General features: G+C 39.6%; 1 protein-coding gene across 1 annotated transcript in view; it reads left to right on the top strand.

The window, feature by feature from the left end:
• Nucleotides 1-19,817, top strand: part of LOC308669251 (protein FRA10AC1 homolog) — a 32,745-nt gene that overhangs the window by 10,379 nt on the left and 2,549 nt on the right. The window contains exons 5-12 of the mRNA XM_081329877.1: nucleotides 944-1,020; nucleotides 1,749-1,832; nucleotides 5,423-5,507; nucleotides 6,699-6,744; nucleotides 15,394-15,507; nucleotides 16,743-16,785; nucleotides 18,683-18,810; nucleotides 19,690-19,728. Coding sequence (XP_081186003.1) covers nucleotides 944-1,020; nucleotides 1,749-1,832; nucleotides 5,423-5,507; nucleotides 6,699-6,744; nucleotides 15,394-15,507; nucleotides 16,743-16,785; nucleotides 18,683-18,810; nucleotides 19,690-19,728 — 616 coding nt within the window. The remainder of the gene's footprint in view (nucleotides 1-943; nucleotides 1,021-1,748; nucleotides 1,833-5,422; nucleotides 5,508-6,698; nucleotides 6,745-15,393; nucleotides 15,508-16,742; nucleotides 16,786-18,682; nucleotides 18,811-19,689; nucleotides 19,729-19,817) is intronic.

The raw sequence follows: 19,817 nt of genomic DNA, 5'->3' as shown, positions 1-19,817 counted from the left end.
CTGGTTATCTTGATTTTGTGGGAAGGAAAGGAAAACAGGATATCTGGTTAGATTGATGTTTCTTTTTAAATGAAAAGAAAATAGTAAGGAAACTGAACTGGCAGACAAGAAAATCACATTAGAAAATTGTCAAAGATCAGTCTGGAAGATTAATAGGATGCATTTTCGTACTATGACTTCAATATTTCCAAATATGAAAATTTAATTTAATAAGGAGAAAACTGTCTTCTCTTTGCTATTCACCTATACACAAATACATTTATTTAATTATATGTCTTAGATGTTCCTTCTCTTTCCTGTGCAGTCATAAGGCTGTGTTTTCCAAATGTTAATTAAGATGAGCAATTAAAAGAAGTCAAAGAATTGTAACTACCTCCATTTCTGAAGCTAACAGTCATACTTATACTGTATGAGCTATGATTAATGTCTGTTTCTCTCTCTGTATGTATTTAAATATATAACAACTGCAGCACTACAGAATTCACATTTATATAATTTTGCAGTGTTTCAGTTTTGATTTAGAATAAATTATTCAAGACACTCAATGTAAATATAGCACCAGTCAGCAACTCTTTAAAACAGTTGTGTGAGTTTTCCAGGTCTCACGACTACTGCAGGTAACATTCAGTTTTTATAGAGGTTGTTGTAATAACAGTGTGTAACCTCAGAAATGAAGGTATTCAAGTATATAAAATATATATGTAACATAACGTAATAACATAACATAACATAACATAACATAACATAACATAACATAACATAACATAACATAACATGTATGTAACCTGTTCATCATTAACAATAATCATCACTTTAGAATTGTCCTCTCTTACACCTTATTATATTATAGAAATGTTTTGGAAATAGTTTTTAATGAATTGATCTTAAGATGAAGTTGTTATTAGGCAATCATTAAAAACATTGATTTTCTTAATTTTGTCAGTATGCAAGACATAAGAAGTTTGTAAATGATTACATTTTATACTATGGTGGTAAGAAAGAAGATTTCAAACGTTCAGGGTAAGTACATTTTACTTATAAAGGGCTGAAATCATCAATAATTGAAGACAGAATCAAAATTTACTTGGCATATGTAAATATAAGATTAAATTATGCATGAGTAATTTTTGGATAATTAAAGATTACCTTATTTTACTTATCTTGTTAATATTGAACATGTTGATGATCAAAAGTACAGTAAGTTCCTATGTAAATAAATGCACACTTTTCATATCTGGAGATTATATAGTTTTTATAAGAAGTAGTAATGCTTAAACTAATTCTCAGCAGAGCATTCCTATCATATATTTAAGAATTAAGTATGCAAAATACAAATTCTTTTAATTATGCCAATTGTGTAATTCAGAACTAAAAGTGGAAAGCTATATGTTGAATTGGATTCTATGTTTTTGAATTAAAAAGCACACTTTAACTGTATTATCTAGATTAAATGTGGATAGTATTTATGCATGAACATGCATAAAATAACATTGCTAAGTTATAAAAGAATCTGGATATAGTTATCTTGCAATTTTTTTCTGAATCTAAAAAAAATCTCAAGCATTTTGATGTAGTGTAAGGTAGTCTCAAGGATGGGATTTTTTGATTAAGAGGTGCCTTTTAGGGGGCGGAAATGATATGGTGAGAACTTCACAAAAACTGCAAAAGAATGAAAAGCTTTTATTACTAGTTTTAATTAAAAACAACTCTTTGATTATTAGCCCCAAATTTTTTTTTCTTTTTCACAGAGAAAATGATAAGACTGATCTTGATGTTATAAGGGAGAATCACAGATTCTTGTGGAGAGAAGAGGATGAAATCGATATGAACTGGTAACTTGAGCTTTTTTTATTTCTCCGTCAGGGCAAATCGATTCCCACAACCTCTTTGGTGTGGCCCAAGGACAGCCCATTAACCCCTTCCTAAGCACATGTCTGCTTGTCTCCCCCTGTATCTCAGTATCCCATGACAGCCCAAGGGTTTCTTCAGATGTGATAATTTAGAAGTGTCTATGGAGATTCTCAGTCATCCAAGTCGTAGGAATAATTTAGAAGTGTTTTTCCTTACGTTCTACCTCATAATGCTCTGTGCAGGTGATGTAGGGCCCACTGATGTGCATTGGGGAAGCAGTCTGAAATGAAACTTCTCTGTGTTGGCTGAAATGGGCGATGCCAGCAGTCTTGTGACTCCAGTTGGTTCTCCCGATTTCCTTTGGGATTACTTCCTTCAGACTAATCCCTGACCTCTTTGCTCACCTTCTCAGTCCTCTTTTGGCTGTAAGGCAGATCAGATCAGATCAACTCAAATCTTATTATGATTATAGACCAGTCTAAAGGCAGATCAGTGTTCCCGCCTCAGCAGATACCTTTTTTAAAAACGGGTTGGTCAACCGGAGACTCCCAAGGGCTTGAAATGTATTAATTTCATTCTAGGTTAAGATATGCAATTGAAAAGATGTTAACTGAGCTTCTGTGGCCTGACCGATAGGCACTCCCTTCCCAGTAGTGCTGCTGCCACTGGGAAAGCTTTAACTTCTTGTCTCCCCTCATCACCCTATCTTCGTAGGATATTTTACGGATTCCCCTAAGTCCCTTTCTCAAACTCCTAGTGTTCAGCAGCACTTCTTCAATGGCTGCGTTTCATCTGCATAAATCCCAGTGGCCCCTTGGTAGCAGTCAAGAGAATTTTTTTAAAAAAAACAAACAAACAAACTCTGAAAGTTGCAGTCTACAGTCAACTAGCTGACCCATAATTTCAAGGAAGTTAAGAATAAAAAAAAATAACGGATTCCTGTTCAACAGGAAAGAAAATAGTTGCGGTGCATTGAGTAGCCATGCATATTACTTACGGGAGCACCTGCTGCCGGAGTCATCTTCCCTTCGTCCTGTGCACTCTCACGGAGAGGGCCTCCTCAGGGTGCCGTCGGTCAGAGAGTGTCGGCTTGCGGCCCCCAGGGGGAGAGCATTCTCTGTGGGCGCGCCAGCCCTTTGGAATCAATTACCAGTTGAGCTCCGGATGGCTCCCGACCTTCGCTCTTTCCGCCGTGATCTGAAAACCTATTTATTTGAACAGGCCGGCCTGGTTTAAGGGTTTGGGGTATTTTTAATTATTTATTGTTAGGGCTTAAATTAATTTAATATTACTTTTAACTTTTGTATGTAGTGCTTTTATTGCCCTGTACACCGCCCTGAGTCCTTCGGGAGAAGGGCGGTATAGAAATTCAATTAAATAAATTAAATAAATAAATATTAGGCATGCCAGATAGAGGAGGCCTTTTATATATTGAATGACATAGGATGGGACTGAGGTTTTGCTGGTGGAAACAGAAAACATGGCCCTTAGAATGTTGCCTACTAAAACTATATATGTAGCAGTATAGCATAGACCAGACATGTCAAACACAAGGCCTGGGGGCCGGATCCGTCCCGCAAAGTGGTTTCATGTGGCCCGCGAAGCCATCCTGGAAACAGTGAGGGAACGGCCCCCTCTGCCTTGGCCCTGGCCCAGAGACCCTCAGATCTGTCCCACTCCTGCCCAGGCCCCCATAGGCACCCTTGATGCGAACGATGTAGAGCTGGCCACGCCCACCCAGTAGGCCACACACACTCTAGCCACGCCCACCCAGTAGGCCGCACACACTCTAGCCACGCCCACCCAGTAGGCCACGCCCACCCTGGCCATACCCACCCGGCCCCCTGAGGGCAACCGCAATGCTGATGTGGCCCTCAATGAAATTGAGTTTGACACCCCTGGCATAGACCCATTCTAGGTATATGAAAAAGAAAAAAAGCACTATGGGGTCAGCAAAATTAAGGGTGGCGTGAATGGGATGGCTGCATGTCAAAATGGTGTGGATCTGGCCTCTCACTCCCATTTTAATTCTTAAATCTCTGCTGAATATTTTTATTCACTTATATATTTGGTGCCTTTAGTTAGTCTTGACTCCGGGCGACTGCCTGGATAAGTCGCTGCAGTTTTCTTGGCAAAATTTTAGAAGTGGTTTACAATTTCCCGCTTTTTAGGACTGAGAGAAAGTGGTTGGCCATGTTCTGTTCCAGCCTACGACCGGCCCTGTTTTTGTATCAGGGACAACCCTTTTTTCCTTTTAACAATCAATAGGCTGGAAAAAACCCAACCCAAATTTATTTACAGTTCCAAATAATAAAGTCTTTCAAACAAAAAAGCAGCAGAATATTTTCTTCAACCAAAAATACATGATTCAGAACATTCAACAAGAGTCAGACAAGTGAAAACAGATTAGCAAGAACAGACCAGGATTCTCTTTGAATGTCTCCGAACGGTTGCCTTCAGCAACCAGCACCGCTCACACCTTCCCCTTTTGTTATTAGTCCCAAGGAGTGGCTTCTCAATGCCTTCTCCTCTTTTCACTGAGATTTTCTCTGGTCTGCTCTCCTGCTTTGCCTTCTGCTTCTAGCATTTCTGAACAGATTCAGCTGTGATTCCTCTGAGTCTGACACCTCCTCACACAGCTGAGCCTCCTCACACAGCTGAGGAACACGATTGGAGGGGCCAGGCTGAGAGTCCTGCAGTGCATCAGAGCCTCCCTCCAACACGGAAGGCTCTCCAAACCCCTCCTCCTCCTCCTCCTCCACAGATTCCTCGGACTCAGCTGCTGGGAGCACAGGCTGACACTGAATCACAACAAGCCTCACGGTCACCCAGCTGTCTTTAATCCTATGGCAAGAAGGACTGAACTCAGTCTCCTAGTCACTAGCCCAGAGGTAGGCAACCTTGGCTCTTTTATGACTTGTGGACTTCAACTCCCAGAATTCCTGAGCCAGGAGTTGAAGTCCACGAGTCATAAAAGAGCCAAGGTTGCCTAACCCTGCACTAGCCTAATACTTTAATTACTACATCAAGGTTCCTCAACTCCTGGGCTATGGCCCACAACTGGGCTGTGGCCCAGTTTGGAACCGTGCTGCGGAAGTGGCGGGTGAGCGCACGGGCAAAGCTCCATTTGTGCAAGTGGCGTGCGTGGGTGCCTGCCACTTGCACAAACAGCTGCACATGCGCACACACCGCTCGTGTGGAACCATCCCTTCTCCCTGCCCCCCCCCCAGACATATACACAGTAGTCTGCAAAACCAGAAAGGTTGGGGAACACTGCTCTACAACATACTGCCTTTTTTCTTCTTCCAAAAGATAGTTCCAGACCTTTTAAGAAGTGTGAAATAAAAACACACTGTAGGAAAGCAGCTCATGATAAAAATCAATTAATAGCAAGCTAACTGAACAATAAATGCCATCCATTTTTAAAATTTTCTGCTGCAACTAATACTTAATGGCAAATAAACTTGTTGGCATTTCTGCCTATCCATTGCTAAAAGTGGAATGCCTTTCCTCTTTTTGTCCCTATGGTTTTTTTCTTTTCTTCTCTTCAATCAATAATTCTATCTTTCAGGGAGAAGAGGTTGAGCAAGAAATACTATGATAAATTATTCAAAGAATACTGTATAGCAGATCTGAGAAAATACAGAGACAACAAGGTAATTTTTAGGTTTTGGCCCAAAGTTTTGAAGATAATATTTAGTTCTTTAGCAAATTGTTTGAGGGAATGGGACAATATAGAGGGTTGTTTTACAAACCCATTATTGCTTATGGTTGGTGCATGAGAATCAGATATTTGAGGACACTTAATTTGCTTTTAGAGATTTTGTTTAGGTAACAAAGCAGTGTTGATCTATTTGTTCCCAATGGCTGTTGCAGAACCATAGCACAGGTTTGATGTAGATCCTTTGTTTATGAATAGACACCATGCTTGCAACTGGCAAACTCATGCTTTCTTTGGATGAACACCTGTATAGAGCAAACCACATAGCAGAAAATTCTTGTTTCCAGAAGTGGGTGCACAGATTCCTTGTGGTGTCCTTATGAAAAGTCACAATGCCGTTGCTCTCGCTCACAGAGCATCTGCAGCAGTTAGGATTCAGAGAGATTAGCCAGTATAACAATGGTTGAGAAGGATTGAAATATAGCATTAGTTTGATCCCACGTACTTCTTAAGTACAAAACTAGAGAGCAGAATGACATGACCCTCAACCCTCTCTTTCATCCTCTTCAAATCAATATAGAGACTTAAATTTAGCCTTTGGCACAGATGAAAACAGATACAGCGCTGGCTATGAATTTTAATGGTTACAATGCTTCTTAGCATTTGATCGTTTTCGGAAAACCATTCCAGCGTGATGGATGATTAAAAGGAAATATAGCTGAATGGCCAGCCTGTTGAATCTAGCTCAATATACAGGTAGTCCTCAGTTAATGATGCACATTCAGTGACTGTTCAAAGTTACAGTGGCACTGAACAAGGAGTATTTATAGAATTAGTTCCTTGAAATGCTGGCTGTCATAGTACCCTCACGGTCCCCTCATCTCTTTATATTGATGTTTTATATTGATTATCCAAAATTCAGCAGATTTAAAAAAAACTAATAAAATACATGAACAACATTAAAATACCTACCATAAAGCACAACTGTATTTATTGTTACCATTTCTGATTTCACACTCCTCGTTCCTAATCAATGTATGGAATATATGTGACTTCGTTTTCATAATTGATAATTATTGTTCATTGCTTACTCTGATAAAAATAGATCTAGAGGCCACTTTTTCCTTTGTTTGCTGAATTTTAAATGCAAAATCGTAACTGTTTGTTTGTAAAATCTTTCCAACAGTTTGGATTTAGATGGAGGCATGAGCAAGAAGTTGTATCAGCAAAAGGCAAGTTTTCTTCTTGTTCCTTATTGAGCCTTGGAACCTAACTTAGATGAACAGAATTCTGTTATGGAATGGGTTTTTCTCACCTATCACGGCAGCCTCTTCAGGCTCCCAAAATCTGATGCTTTGAAGGCTGGAGAACTGCAGGTAAAAATGGGACTCACCTTATGTTTGTTGGCTCTTCATAACACCAGGTGGTGATCTAGCATCTTCACGGATTTACAAAAACCTATTTATAGTTTACCAGTTGTATCATTGATTTCAGGCAACAGAGCTTATCGTTGTAAATTGTACTCTAGCCTTCTAAAATACCATAATTTGGTCATATAATAATTTATTCTTACTATTAGGTTTGATGAGGTTATTATAGTCATCAAACATCATTGTTAGGGAGGAATAATATAGTTTACCACTAAGAGGCATAAGCATGCAAGATTGTTGCGAGATGCAGTTGTACGTTTTCTTGAATGTATTTTTGCAGTTTCCTTTTGTGTGTATATTGGTGTATATATCTATATCTATCTATATATTTATATCTATCTTATCTATCTATATCTGTCTATCTATCTATCTATCTATCTATCTATCTATCTATCTATCTATCTATCTATCTATCTATCTATCTATCTATCTATCTTTACAACTATTCATTTGTGATCATTTGAAGTTACAACAGCACTAAAAAAAAGTGACCATTATGATCATTTTCATACTTATGACCGTTGCAGCATCTCCAGGGTCACGTGATCAAAATTTGGATGCTTGGCAAGTAGCATTTATGACCCTTGCAGTGTCCCAGGATCAGGTGATCACCTTTTGAAACCTTCTGATAAGCAAAGTCAATGAGAAGCCAGATTCCCTTAACCAGGGGTCTTCAAACTTGGCCCTTTTATGACTTGTGGACTCAGCATGGCTGAGGGATTCTGGGAGTTGAAGTCCACAAGTCATAAAAGGGCCAAGTTTGAAGACCCCTGCCCCTTAACAAACGTGCTACTAACGTAACAAGTTAGTAGTGATTCACTTAACAACTGTGACAAGAAAGGCCGTTAAATGGGGCAAAACTCTCTTAACAAACATGTTGCTTAACAACAAAATTTTGGGGCTTAACTGTGGAGATGAGGACTGCCTGTAATGCAAAATGGCTGTATTAATATCATTACAATATGACATGCCTCTATTAGCTATTTTAGCTATTTGCCACCATTTAATTTAAGTTATTTTTCATTTCAGATGTAATGGTTCTGCTGTTATGTCGCTTTTGCTAGCCTATTTATAACTTCTAAAATCTCACCCTGTAAACTCTGCACTGAGCTGTAGTTACTGAGTGGTGTAAATGATAATAAATGTAACTTATAAATAATATAAATTACCCAGTATTGCTAGAAAAATTAGGCTTCCACGATTGATATATTAATTCACTGAGCTACACAGTCTTCATTTTGATAAAGAGTCTCACTTTAATAACAAGTGGAAACCAGCAATGGAACTTTTCCATTATTTAAGTACAGGCAGTCCTCGACTTACCATAGTTCACTTAGTGACTGTTCAGAGTTACAGCGGCACTGAAAAAAGCGACTTGTGACCATTTTTCACACTTACGACCACTGCAGCATTCCCCCACGGTCACATGATTTTACATGCTTGACAGCTGGCACCTATTTACGATGATTGCCGTGTCCCAGGGTCATGTGATCCCCTTTTGCGATACTCTGACAAGCAGAGCCAAAGTCGACCAGGTTACTAATTTAAGAAATGAAGTGATTCACTTAACAGCTGTGGCAAGAAAAGCCATTAAAATGGGCCAAACTCACTTAACGAATTTCTCACTTCGCAACGTAAATTCTGGGCTCAGTTGTGGTCGTGAGTCGAGGACCACCTGCGTTCAGGTTTTTCGTTTGCTCTCCAAGTAGATGTTATATCGTTAGGAAAGACGTGCGTCTTTGCCACTTCAAACTGTTACTTTTCCATCGCTAAATGTGCAGTTTTGACTACACAGTGGTACGTAATAGCTTTGCCAACTAAAAGAAGGTAAAATATACAGGTCGTCCTCAACTTACGACCACAATTGAGCGCACCTCTTCTGTTGCTAAGTAAGACATTTGTTAAGTGAATTTTGTCCCGTTTTGACAACCTTTCTTGCCACAATTGTTAAGTGAGTCACCGCGATTATTAATTTAATAACAGTTGTTAAACGAATCTGGCTTCCCCGTTGACTTTTGCTTGTCAGAAGGTCGCAAAAGATGATCCCATGACCCTGGGACACTGCATCCGTCATAAATATGAGTCAGTTGCCAAGCATCTGAATTTTGATCACATGACCACAGGGGATGGTGCGATGGTCGTAAGTGTGAGACACAGTCATAGGTCACTTTTTTCAATGCTGTTGTAACTTCACACGGTCACTAAATCAACTGCTATAAGTCAAGAACTACCTGTACTGTATTCTACTAAAAAAAAAGGTACAGGGGGGGGATTGTATTACATTTTTTTGAACAGTAGTGTTGGCCTGCAAGTCATTTAACAAATTTCACAATTAAGCAGTAACCTGCATTTCAGCATCTCCGGTCTAAACCAGTGGACACTGCCCAATTTACAGTAGTGTTATCACAATCACACATAACAATACATTAATGCATGCTCAATTTATTTTTGCCACAACTAATCCTGGCTTGTTTAAAACAACAAGCAATGTTCATGTATTCTGAGCAGCCAGAGAGAAAATCAAAATAAGACACAAAGACCGAATATTTTTGTAATTGCCAAATCCTGAAAGTTATTTACGTGTCTAATTGTGGGTTATTGGCTGGGTTTTTTATTTACATGCATTATTTACACGTCTTGTTGTACATCATTGGTTATTGTGCTAGTGCGATACTCCATGTTATGTTGCATAATTGTAGGTGAAAGTTGATCAGGTTTGGGATATTAGCTAAGCTGATCAAAATTCCTTCATACATTCCCACCTGAAAAATGTAACCAGCTAATCCCATAGGTAAATCCTCTCTGCTGAATTCCCCCAAAGTTGCTTCTAGACCAGCAGCTGAATCCACTGATAGAATTAGGAAGAGTGTATTTTTCTAAAAATCATTTGGTTCAGGTTTTTTTCCTCAGTGTTTGCCAATAAATATATGTGGTTATTTTACTTTGTATGTGTTGTTGTTGTTAGCTGCGAAGTCGTGTCCGACCCATCGCGACCCTATGGACAACATTCCTCCAGGCCTTCCTGTCCTCTACCATCTTCTGGAGTCCATTTAAGCTCACGCCTACTGCTTCAGTGACTCCATCCAGCCACCTCATTCTCTGTCGTCCCCTTCTTCTATTGCCCTCGATCTTTCCCAGCATTAGGCTCTTCTCCAGTGAGTCCTTCCTTCTCATTAGGTGGCCAAAGTATTTGAGTTTTAGCTTCAGGATCTGGCCTTCTAAAGAGCAGTCAGGATTGATCTCCTCTAGGACTGACCGGTTTGATCGCCTTGCAGTCCAAGGGACTCGCAGGAGTCTTCTCCAGCACCATAGTTCAAAGGCCTCAATTCTTTGGCGCTCAGCCTTTCTTATGGTCCAACTTTCACTGCCATACATTGCAACTGGGAAGACCATAGCCTTGACTATACGCACTTTTGTTGACAGGGTGATGTCTCTGCTTTTTAGTGTGCTGTCTAGATTTGCCATGGCTTTCCTCCCCAGGAGCAAGCGTCTTTTAATTTCTTGGCTACAGTCCCCATCTGCAGTGATCTTGGAGCCCAGGAAAATAAAATCTGTCACTACCTCCATTTCTTCCCCATCTATTTGCCAGGAATTGAGAGGGCCAGATGCCATGATCTTGGTTTTCTTAATGTTAAGTTTCAACCCAACTTTTGCACTCTCCTTCTTCACCCGCAACAAGAGGCTCTTTAGTTCTTCTTCACTTTCTGCCGTTAGAGTGGTATCATCTGCGTATCTAAGGTTGTTGATATTTCTTCCGGCAATCTTAATTCCAACTTTTGATTCATCTAGCCCTGCCTTTCTCATGATGTGCTCTGCATATAAGTTAAATAGGCAGGGCGACAGTATACAGCCTTGCCGGACTCCTTTCCCAATTTTGAACCAATCAGTGGTTCCATGTCCAGTTCTCACTGTTGCTTCTTGACCCGCATATAGGTTTCTCAAGAGACAAATAAGATGGTCTGGTACTCCCATCTCTTTAAGAACTTGCCACAGTTTGTTATGATCCACACAATCAAAGGCTTTAGCATAGTCAATGAAGCAGAAGTAGATGTTTTTCTGGAACTCCCTAGCTTTCTCCATGATCCAGCGTATGTTGGCAATTTGATCTCTAGTTCCTCTGCCTCTTCGAAATCCTGCCTGTACTTCTGGTAGTTCTCGATCCACATACTGCTGAAATCTAGCTTGTAGGATTTTAAGCATGACTTTACTAGCATGAGAAATGAGTGCAATGGTGCGATAGTTTGAACATTCTTTGGCACTGCCTTTCTTTGGAATTGGAATGTAAACTGATCTTTTCCAATCCTGTGGCCACTGTTGAGTTTTCCAAATTTGCTGGCAAATTGAGTGTAGCACTTTTACTGCACTGTCTTTTAAGATTTTGAATAGCTCAGCTGGAATACTGTCACCTCCACTAGCTTTGTTGTTGCTCAGCTTTTCTAAGGCCCACTTCACTTCACATTCTAGGATGTCTGGCTCGAGGTCAGTGACCACCTCATTGTGATTATCAGGGACATTAAGCTCATTCTTGTATAGTTCTTCTGTGTAATTTTGCCACCTCTTCTTAATCTCTTCTGCCTCTGTTAGGTCCCTGCCATTTTGGTCCTTTATCATGCCCATTTTTGCATTAAACGTTCCCTTCATCTGTCCAATTTTCTTGAAAAGATCTCTGGTCCTCCCTATTCTATTGTTTTCTTCTATTTCTTTGCACTGTTCATTTAAGAAGGCATTCTTATCTCTTCTAGCTATTCTCTGGAATTCTGCATTCAATTGGGCATATGTATGTTTTTCTCCCTTGCCTTTCGCTTCCCTCCTTTCCTTAGCTATTTGCAAAGCTTCCTCAGACAGCCATTTTGCTTTCTTGCATTTCTTTTTCTTTGGGATGGTTTTGGTTGCTACCTGTTGTACAGTGTCGCGAACCTCTGTCCATAGTTCTTCAGGCACTCTGTCTATCAGATCTAATTCCTTAAATCTATTTGTCACCTCTACTGTATATTCAACAGGGATATGATTTAATTCATACCTGAGTGGCCTAGTGCTTTTCCCTACTTTCTTCAGTTTAAGCTTAAACTTTGCAAGGAGAAGCTCATGGTCTGAGCCACAGTCAGCTCCTGGTCTTGTTTTTACTGACTGTATAGAGCTTCTCCATCTTTGGCTGCAGAGCATATAGTCAATCTGATTTCTGTGTTGACCGTCTGGTGATGTCCATGTGTAGAGCCGTCTCTTGGGTTGTTGGAAAAGAGTGTTTGCTATGACCATCGTATTCTCTTGACAAAATTCTATCAGCCTGTGCCCTGCTTCATTTTGTACTCCAAGGCCAAACTTGCCTGTTATTCCAGTTATCTTTTGGCTTCCTACTTTAGCATTCCAATCCCCCATGATGATAAGGACATCATTTTTTGGTGTTAGTTCTATAAGGTGCTGTAGGGCTTCATAGAACTGGTCAATTTCATCCTCTTCAGCACTGGTGGTTGGGGCATAGACTTGGACTACTGTGATATTGAATGGTTTGCCTTGGATTCGAACTGAGATCATTCTGTCATTTTGAGGATTGTATCCCAGTATTGCTTTTCCTACTCTTTTATTGACTATGAAGGCTACTCCATTTCTTCTGAGGGATTCTTGCCCGCAGTAGTATACCTGATGGTCATCTGAATTAAATTCACCCATTCCTGTCCATTTTAGTTCGCTGATACCTAAGATGTCGATGTTCAGTCTTGTCATTTCTTGTTTGACCACGTCCAGCTTTCCTTGATTCATGGATCTTACATTCCAGGTTCCTATGGAGAAAAAATCTTTACAGCATCGGACTTTCCTTTCACCACCAGACACATCCACAGCTGAGCGTCCTTTCGGCTTTGGCCCAGTCGCTTCATTCTTTCTGGCGCTACTAGTACTAGCCCTCTGCTCTTCCCCAGTAGCATATTGGACGCCTTCTGACCTGAGGGGCTCATCTTCCAGCGTCATATCGTTTTGCCTTTTGGTACTGTCCATAGGGTTTTCATGGCAAAGATACTGGAGTGGGTTGCCATTTCCTTCTCCAGTGGATCACGTTTTGTCAGAACTCTCAGCTATGACCTGTCCGTCTTGGGTGGCCCTGCACGGCATAGCTCATAGCTTCATTGAATTACGCAAGCCCCTTCGCCACGACAAGGCAGTAATCCATGAAGATACTTTGTATGTATCTTATAGCTATTCACATTAGTATGGGTTACTATCGGTAAATAATAAACTCATTTACTCTTGATTCTTAAAATAAATTATTCCTTTGTAGTTATTGTTGAGGGTAGAAATTCAAAACCCAGGACTTTTGATTTATTTATTTTTTCTTTTTAACAAGAACTTAGCGTTATTTGGCAGAAAAAAATGTTTTAGTTCTGTACCTTTTGGTGTCAGTCTTAGGATTACAATTGGTTTTATACCACAGAATGGAAGTGTCTGAGGATATTGTCCATCCAGCTAAGCTGGACAGTCTGAGGGTAATCTTTCAAAAAAAAAAAACAGGCTTGGTGGTGAGCCTCTTAATACAAATTGGCATCACTCTGAAGGCATCCAGATGAATCCCTCCAAGAGACTGCATATCACTTGTACTTTATTAGCGTTAAATGCAGAATACTGCTAAGCTTGTAAGCCGCCCTGAGTCTTCGGAGAAGGGTGGGATATAAATGGAATTTAAATAAATAAATAAATAAATAAACAAACAAACAAACAAACAAATAATGTCTTAAGAAATCCAGTATGAAACGTGTTACGTAGCAGGGCTTGACTGAAAACCATGTTGTCCCATGACACTCATATCACAGCAATCTGCTTTTGAGGAAACACTTGGAGTCATTTTTGAAGATAAGTTAAAATACAACAGGAAGAAAAGTTGAAGATCTAGAACAGTCCTTCTCCACCTCTTACATGTTATGCATCGTCAGTCATTCAGTCAGGGAATCTGAATTTCCCCCTGAGAGAAACAAGAAGAATACTGAGATGTGTTTTTCTGAGAAACATGTAGCTAATTCAGTTATTATACTTTATTTTCTTGTATTGGACCTGATGATTTTAAACAGCCCTTTCCAAGATGATAACATCTATCATTTGACGTAAGTGTAATGAATAGAGGAACAATTGTTCAAGCCAATTTTTTCAAATACTAATTAAAATATCCCTTCGGTGATTAAATGTCAAAGCAGAAAGCAAGTCTAAGGAGGGACCTGTGCTTTACAAGACCTTTGCTGTTTTGCAATAATGTCAAGATGCTTCAAAGGCAGCTAGAGAAACTGAGGTGCGGAGACATGTTCCCTAAAATACAAGGGCAGTTGTGTTCAACAGTTATGGGCAGAAATGATTGAGAACAGACAGGAGTAGAGATGATTTGGAATGTTTGAGTGATGTTTCTTCTGAAGTTGTTGTCTTCCTGCTTTGCAGGAAGATTGAGACACAACAGTGAAGTAAATGACAAGGCACAGCTTTCCATGCTTCTTGTCTCTGTTTGCAAAGACCTTTTGGAAGGTATTCAAATGAATGAACATCAGAACCAGATGTTTCCTCACCTCAAGCCATAGTAGCTGACAGTACATTTCAGGTTGAGCACCTAAAAGATCTTGGGTCATGTATCTAATTACACATTATACATCTTTACTTAGAACAGGGGTGTCGAATCTTGGTCACTTTAAGACTTGTGGCCTTCAACTCCCAGATTTCCCCAACCGGCATGGCCAGCTGGGGAATTCTGGGAATTGAAATTCACAGTAGTTGCCGAGGTTGGACACCTGCGATTTAGATTTATTTCTCTATTCCCACATCCAGCTGGTTGAGAAAAACTGAGCTAGATCATGGTCATAAGTGCCTATTCCTGCAGCTAGAATGTTCAGTCATTTTATACATATTTCATTGTGCTAATTTCTGATAAACAATATTGTAAGTTACATCTTATTTATGGCAATTATGTTTCCCTAAGCAAATAATTATGGAGAATTTAAGAGGGCTGAAAGAGGGTTTTGTATAAAATACTCTATCTCATTCACAGAAATTCTAATAACTTTGGAACAACAGATAAAATGTGTTAAGGTGAAAAAAATTAAATGAATTGACAATGTATTCTTATTTATAGTGCCGGAAGCTATCGAGAAACACCTGTGGATCGGGCTCATCCTCATTTTTTGATATCTAATTATCAATAATATAATGCTTTTTATTTCTATCCAATTTTTCCCCCTTTCCCCATCTATGCAAAATACCAAAGAGATCAGACCGATGTGTATGCATATGAGTATATGAATATGTTAAATTTCTTTTCTCCATTATTAATGTTTGGTAGCATTTAATAAATATAATATTCTTAAATAATATCTTTAAATATAATGTCCCTAAAAATGGAAATCTCGACAACTTATTTACTTGTACAAATCATGTACAAGTTCTTATGATCTTGGTAATTTAATGTTCTGATCAATTTCTCTCCAGGGCAATTTTCTTGTGGAAGCAAACATTGTGATGAAAAAGAAGGCTTAAAGAGCTGGGAGGTGAATTTTGGTTATCTTGAACATGGGCAAAAGAAAAATGCACTTGTTAAATTAAGTAAGTCCATCATGTAGTCAATATTTATCTCCTTTTCAGTGGATCTTAAATGTGTAGAAAAATAACATTAGGTATTTTAAAAATATAGGTGAAGGGAAATTTAAGTACAATATATCCAAAAGAAAGGGCTCTGCTTATAATCCATGACAGATTGACAGTTAATTTCTGGGTGCATCAGCTGCACCCCCATGTGGCTCAAACTACTACTTTTTCCTGATCCGTGGAAGAGTTTGAGAATGAAGGACATCAGGAAGGTTAATTAGCCAGCTGACTTTCAGCCATCACATAGTCCAAGCAGATAAACAACCATTCTGGCCAAAGGTGACCCAAGAATCTCCTATTGAGATTTGCATTATTTGTTTCAATATATTTTATTTATTTCAATTTGAGTTGGTTAGTTAGCCCACGGGTGTCAAACTCGATCTCGTCATGTGACGTATCGTGACATTTTTGGCTTTTGCAGAGCAGGGGTGGGCATGGCCTGCCCGTGACACATCCGGCCCACGAGCCCCCAGTTTGACACCCCTGGGTTAACCTGTAGAAATGCAAAGTAAAATTTTATATATGGCAGTCCTGATGTACAAAATAATATTTATATGTGTGTAGTAGTGTGCCTTCAGGTCAGGGTTACTACTGCATTCATGTTAAGAGCAGCAAAGTGCTTCCAGATTGAAAGAATTGAATGGTGACATCATCGTTGCCCAGTTGGGCTCCTTTGATTTCCCTGTTAAATTGCCCACCAAAGTGGTAGCCATCTATTTACTCGCAGTTGCCCACCTGCAAACCGCGGGGTTGGCAGGAGCTGGAGTGGGTGATGGAAGCTCACCTCATCCTGCGGCAGCAACTGGGTCTTGGAACGTGAGCCCAGCATCTTAACCTAGTGATCTACCGTGTTCCACTAAGTCAGTGTTGACTCCTGACAGTACCCTGGACCAGCCAGTGCAGTTTCCTTGCCAAGATTGGTGGAAGTGGTTTACCCTTGCCTGATTCTTAGGGCTGAAAGAGAGAGACTGGTCCAATGTCACTCAGCTGGCTTTGTGTCCAGCTCGGTTTCCCGGTTTCTATTCCAGTGCTGTTAACTGCTCTCCTGAATGGGTTCTCCAGATTGTATTAATTTTTAATTGCGTATGCATTTAATGATAGTTATTGGTATCCCTCCTATTTGTAGGTGGTTTCCAATCTATATGCGTGTCTCTCTGTGTGCATATAAATAAAATATGTTCTTTTTTTTAAAGGACTCTGTCCAGAATGCTCTTTCAAATTAAATTTTCATCACAGGTAATGCACCTTTCAATGAATTATTATTATTATGGTTTGTCACACAGAGGTTTAGACTGGATTTGGCATTTTGATCTATCTACCAAGTGCTTCCCAAGGACCTGGGATAAGGAGATGATGTTGCGCGATGGTGTGAAAGGGTTTCAGGATATAAACTGTTGCATGTAAAGCTGCCTTTTGCAATTGACTAATAGCGATTTTATCAAGGCCGATGGTTTCAAATGGTACCCCTGTTGCTTTGGGACTTCACCCAAGGCTCCTATTACTTATTATATTCGCATAAATGTGAAACAAACAGCTGCCAGTTCTATAGCTAGTGTTGGCCTTCGTACTCATTGGGTTCTTCCCAAGAACTTAGGATGTTGTACTGTATCAGTGCAGGAAATAACCTAGTATATGTGTAGATTCAAGCGATACAGATTTTGTAATTGACACATGGAAATTTTATCAACGTGCAGATTTTCTAATTGCCATCCAAGTAGGACACCCAGTGTGTCAATAACCATTGGGATCACCACTGTCAGTTTATGCTATAATCTTTCACCTTCGATTAAAAATCACAGCTGCCAGATTTTGAGCTTATGTTGGTCATCTTATGCATTGAGGTCTTCACAAGAACCTAGGATGTCATAATGTACCAGCGTAGTATATGTACAGTTCCCAGCAGTCTTGACTTTTTGTTGTTATTATTACTGTTATCATTTACTATTTAGAATATATTTCCAGATGTGTTTGATTACAACTTTCATAATCCTAGCCAATATGGGTAAAAGAAGTATACTCTAACCCAGGGGTAGGCAACCTTGGCTCTTTTAGGACTCATGGACTTCAACTATGCTGGCTCAGGAATTCTGGGAGTTGAAGTCCGTGAGTCATAAAAGAGCCAAGGTTGCCTACCCCTGTGAGTCTAACACATTGTAAAAGGCCACGTTAGGCAAGCCTATGTTCCAGAAACCAAGAACAACTTGAAGAGTTACTTCAGAGTAGTTTCTTTGTTATTGCTCGCCTAAATAAATCATGCCAGTCTGAAGCCCTTCTCCACATAACTACTAAACCCTGTTAGGGAGAGTCCTCCACCCTCTTCCTGCCTCCCAGACATTCCAAGATACTTTGCCTCTTTGCCCTCTGGGAACAAGCCCCTTCCTCCTGGGGCTCTGGCCCACTTTCGACCACATCCTGTTTCGTGTCGCCAACCTATTTTTTATTGCTGCATAATTTAAGGAAAACTGGCAGAGAATTTACCTGACAGATAAACAGAACCGTTATTTGTACTGCCTTATTACTTGATTGGTAACACCATTATATTTCATTCATCCACCTTTTAAGAAGGAAATTAGTACCTTTAATACCAATTTGTCAGAGAAACTGTGTACTATGTAGCCATTGCTTGCTCGTGAAATACTACACAAGTGCACAAGTTTGCCTGTATGTGTACAGCCTCTAATTGCATAAGGACAATTGTCTTTGTGGTTAGTAAGTAATCAGTCTCTCCCCCCCTTCCTCCCCCCCCCCCGCAAGGTGGTATCAGATTGATAGAAAGCAGAGCCCTATTTCCTACCCAAAGGACTTAAAGTGCTAGCATTTCCAGACATTTTTGAGGTTAAAATTCAGTAAATTCTGCTTTAGAATCAGTGTGGCATATTTCAGTTCAACTGAAATCAGAAAGATTGGCTCACGTTTATCTGTAATACAAGCAGAGAAAAGTTTATATTCCTTATTCTAATTTGGTGCAGGCTGGAGACAAAGTTGGGACAGTTTAAAAAGTTCCTATTTAAACTACCGTCTACAGAAGATTGCTTTATTATATGCAAATATGTGTTTAAACTATTATAGTTCTAAGCCATTTTTACACATTTTTGAAGCTGGATGGACATATTACTTATTTCTTCTTATAAAGGAAAAGGGAGGTCAAACCAGGAAAGAAGCAAGACAACCAAGAACAAAGTTCCAAAATTTTAAAGGGTAAAAAGTCAAGAACCTCTTCACCACACAGGCACAAGGCAAAGAAAAAAAAGATCCATGAAGGTAAAAAAATAATAATAATCAAGATCTAATTTTACCTTTATGCTCACAATTAGCTAAATAACGGGTGCATTCTACATTTTATAAAAGGAGGATATCTGACTCTGTAAGGTTACAATTTCAATCTAGATATAAGATGGTACAGGTAGTCCTTGACTTACGACTGGCCACTTAATGACCATTCAAAGTTATGACGAATTTCAAAAGAGCTACTTACGGCCCATCTTCAGAGTTATGACACCTCCACTCCCTCCCCTGCTCCTTGAGTACGTGGTTGCATTTCAAGTGCTTGGAAACCCAACTCACATTTATAATTAAAAATCTCCCATTGGATATGCTGGACTTGCTTAACGACCACATGATTCTCTTAAGCATAGTGACTTATGACCATCATAAGAGCCTTGGTGGAGCAGTGGGCTAATGCCTCCTTAAGTAACACCAGCTGCCTGCAATTAGTGCAGGTTCGCATCCCACCAGGCTCAAGGTTGACTCAGCCTTCCATCCTTCCGAGGTAGGTAAAATGAGGACCCAGATTGTTGGGGGCAATTAAGCTGACTTTGTAATAATGCCGCTTGGGGGTGTGTGTGAAAGCCCTAATAAGCAGGCATAGACATAGAATGAAGGCTACTGCTAAGCTTGTAAGCCGCTCTGAGTCTTCGGAGAAGGGCGGGATATAAATGGAATTAAAATAAAATAAAATAAAAATAAATAAATCATAGAAACAGTTATAAAATCGAATCCAGTTGTGTGGTACCTTAGCTTATGACCGCCAGGACTTACGACTGAAATTCTGGGTTCTGTTGTGCTCATCAGTTAAGGACCACCTGTAGGTGTAATTTGACGGAACGCAAAGTAATTATTTATAAAATGACTTTTTTTTAGATCCAACATCATTAGAAGAATCGAACAAAACTGATGAAGGTTAGTATTTTAAAAAAATTGTAGGAAATCATTTTTGTTCAGTAGAGAAATTTAGAAGCGTCTTTAGAATTCGAATCATCTCATATGCG

This window comes from Vipera berus (genome assembly GCF_964194415.1).
Source record: "Vipera berus genome assembly, chromosome: 5".
Lineage (NCBI taxonomy): Eukaryota > Metazoa > Chordata > Lepidosauria > Squamata > Viperidae > Vipera > Vipera berus.
This window is presented reverse-complemented; position numbering and strand designations above follow the sequence as displayed.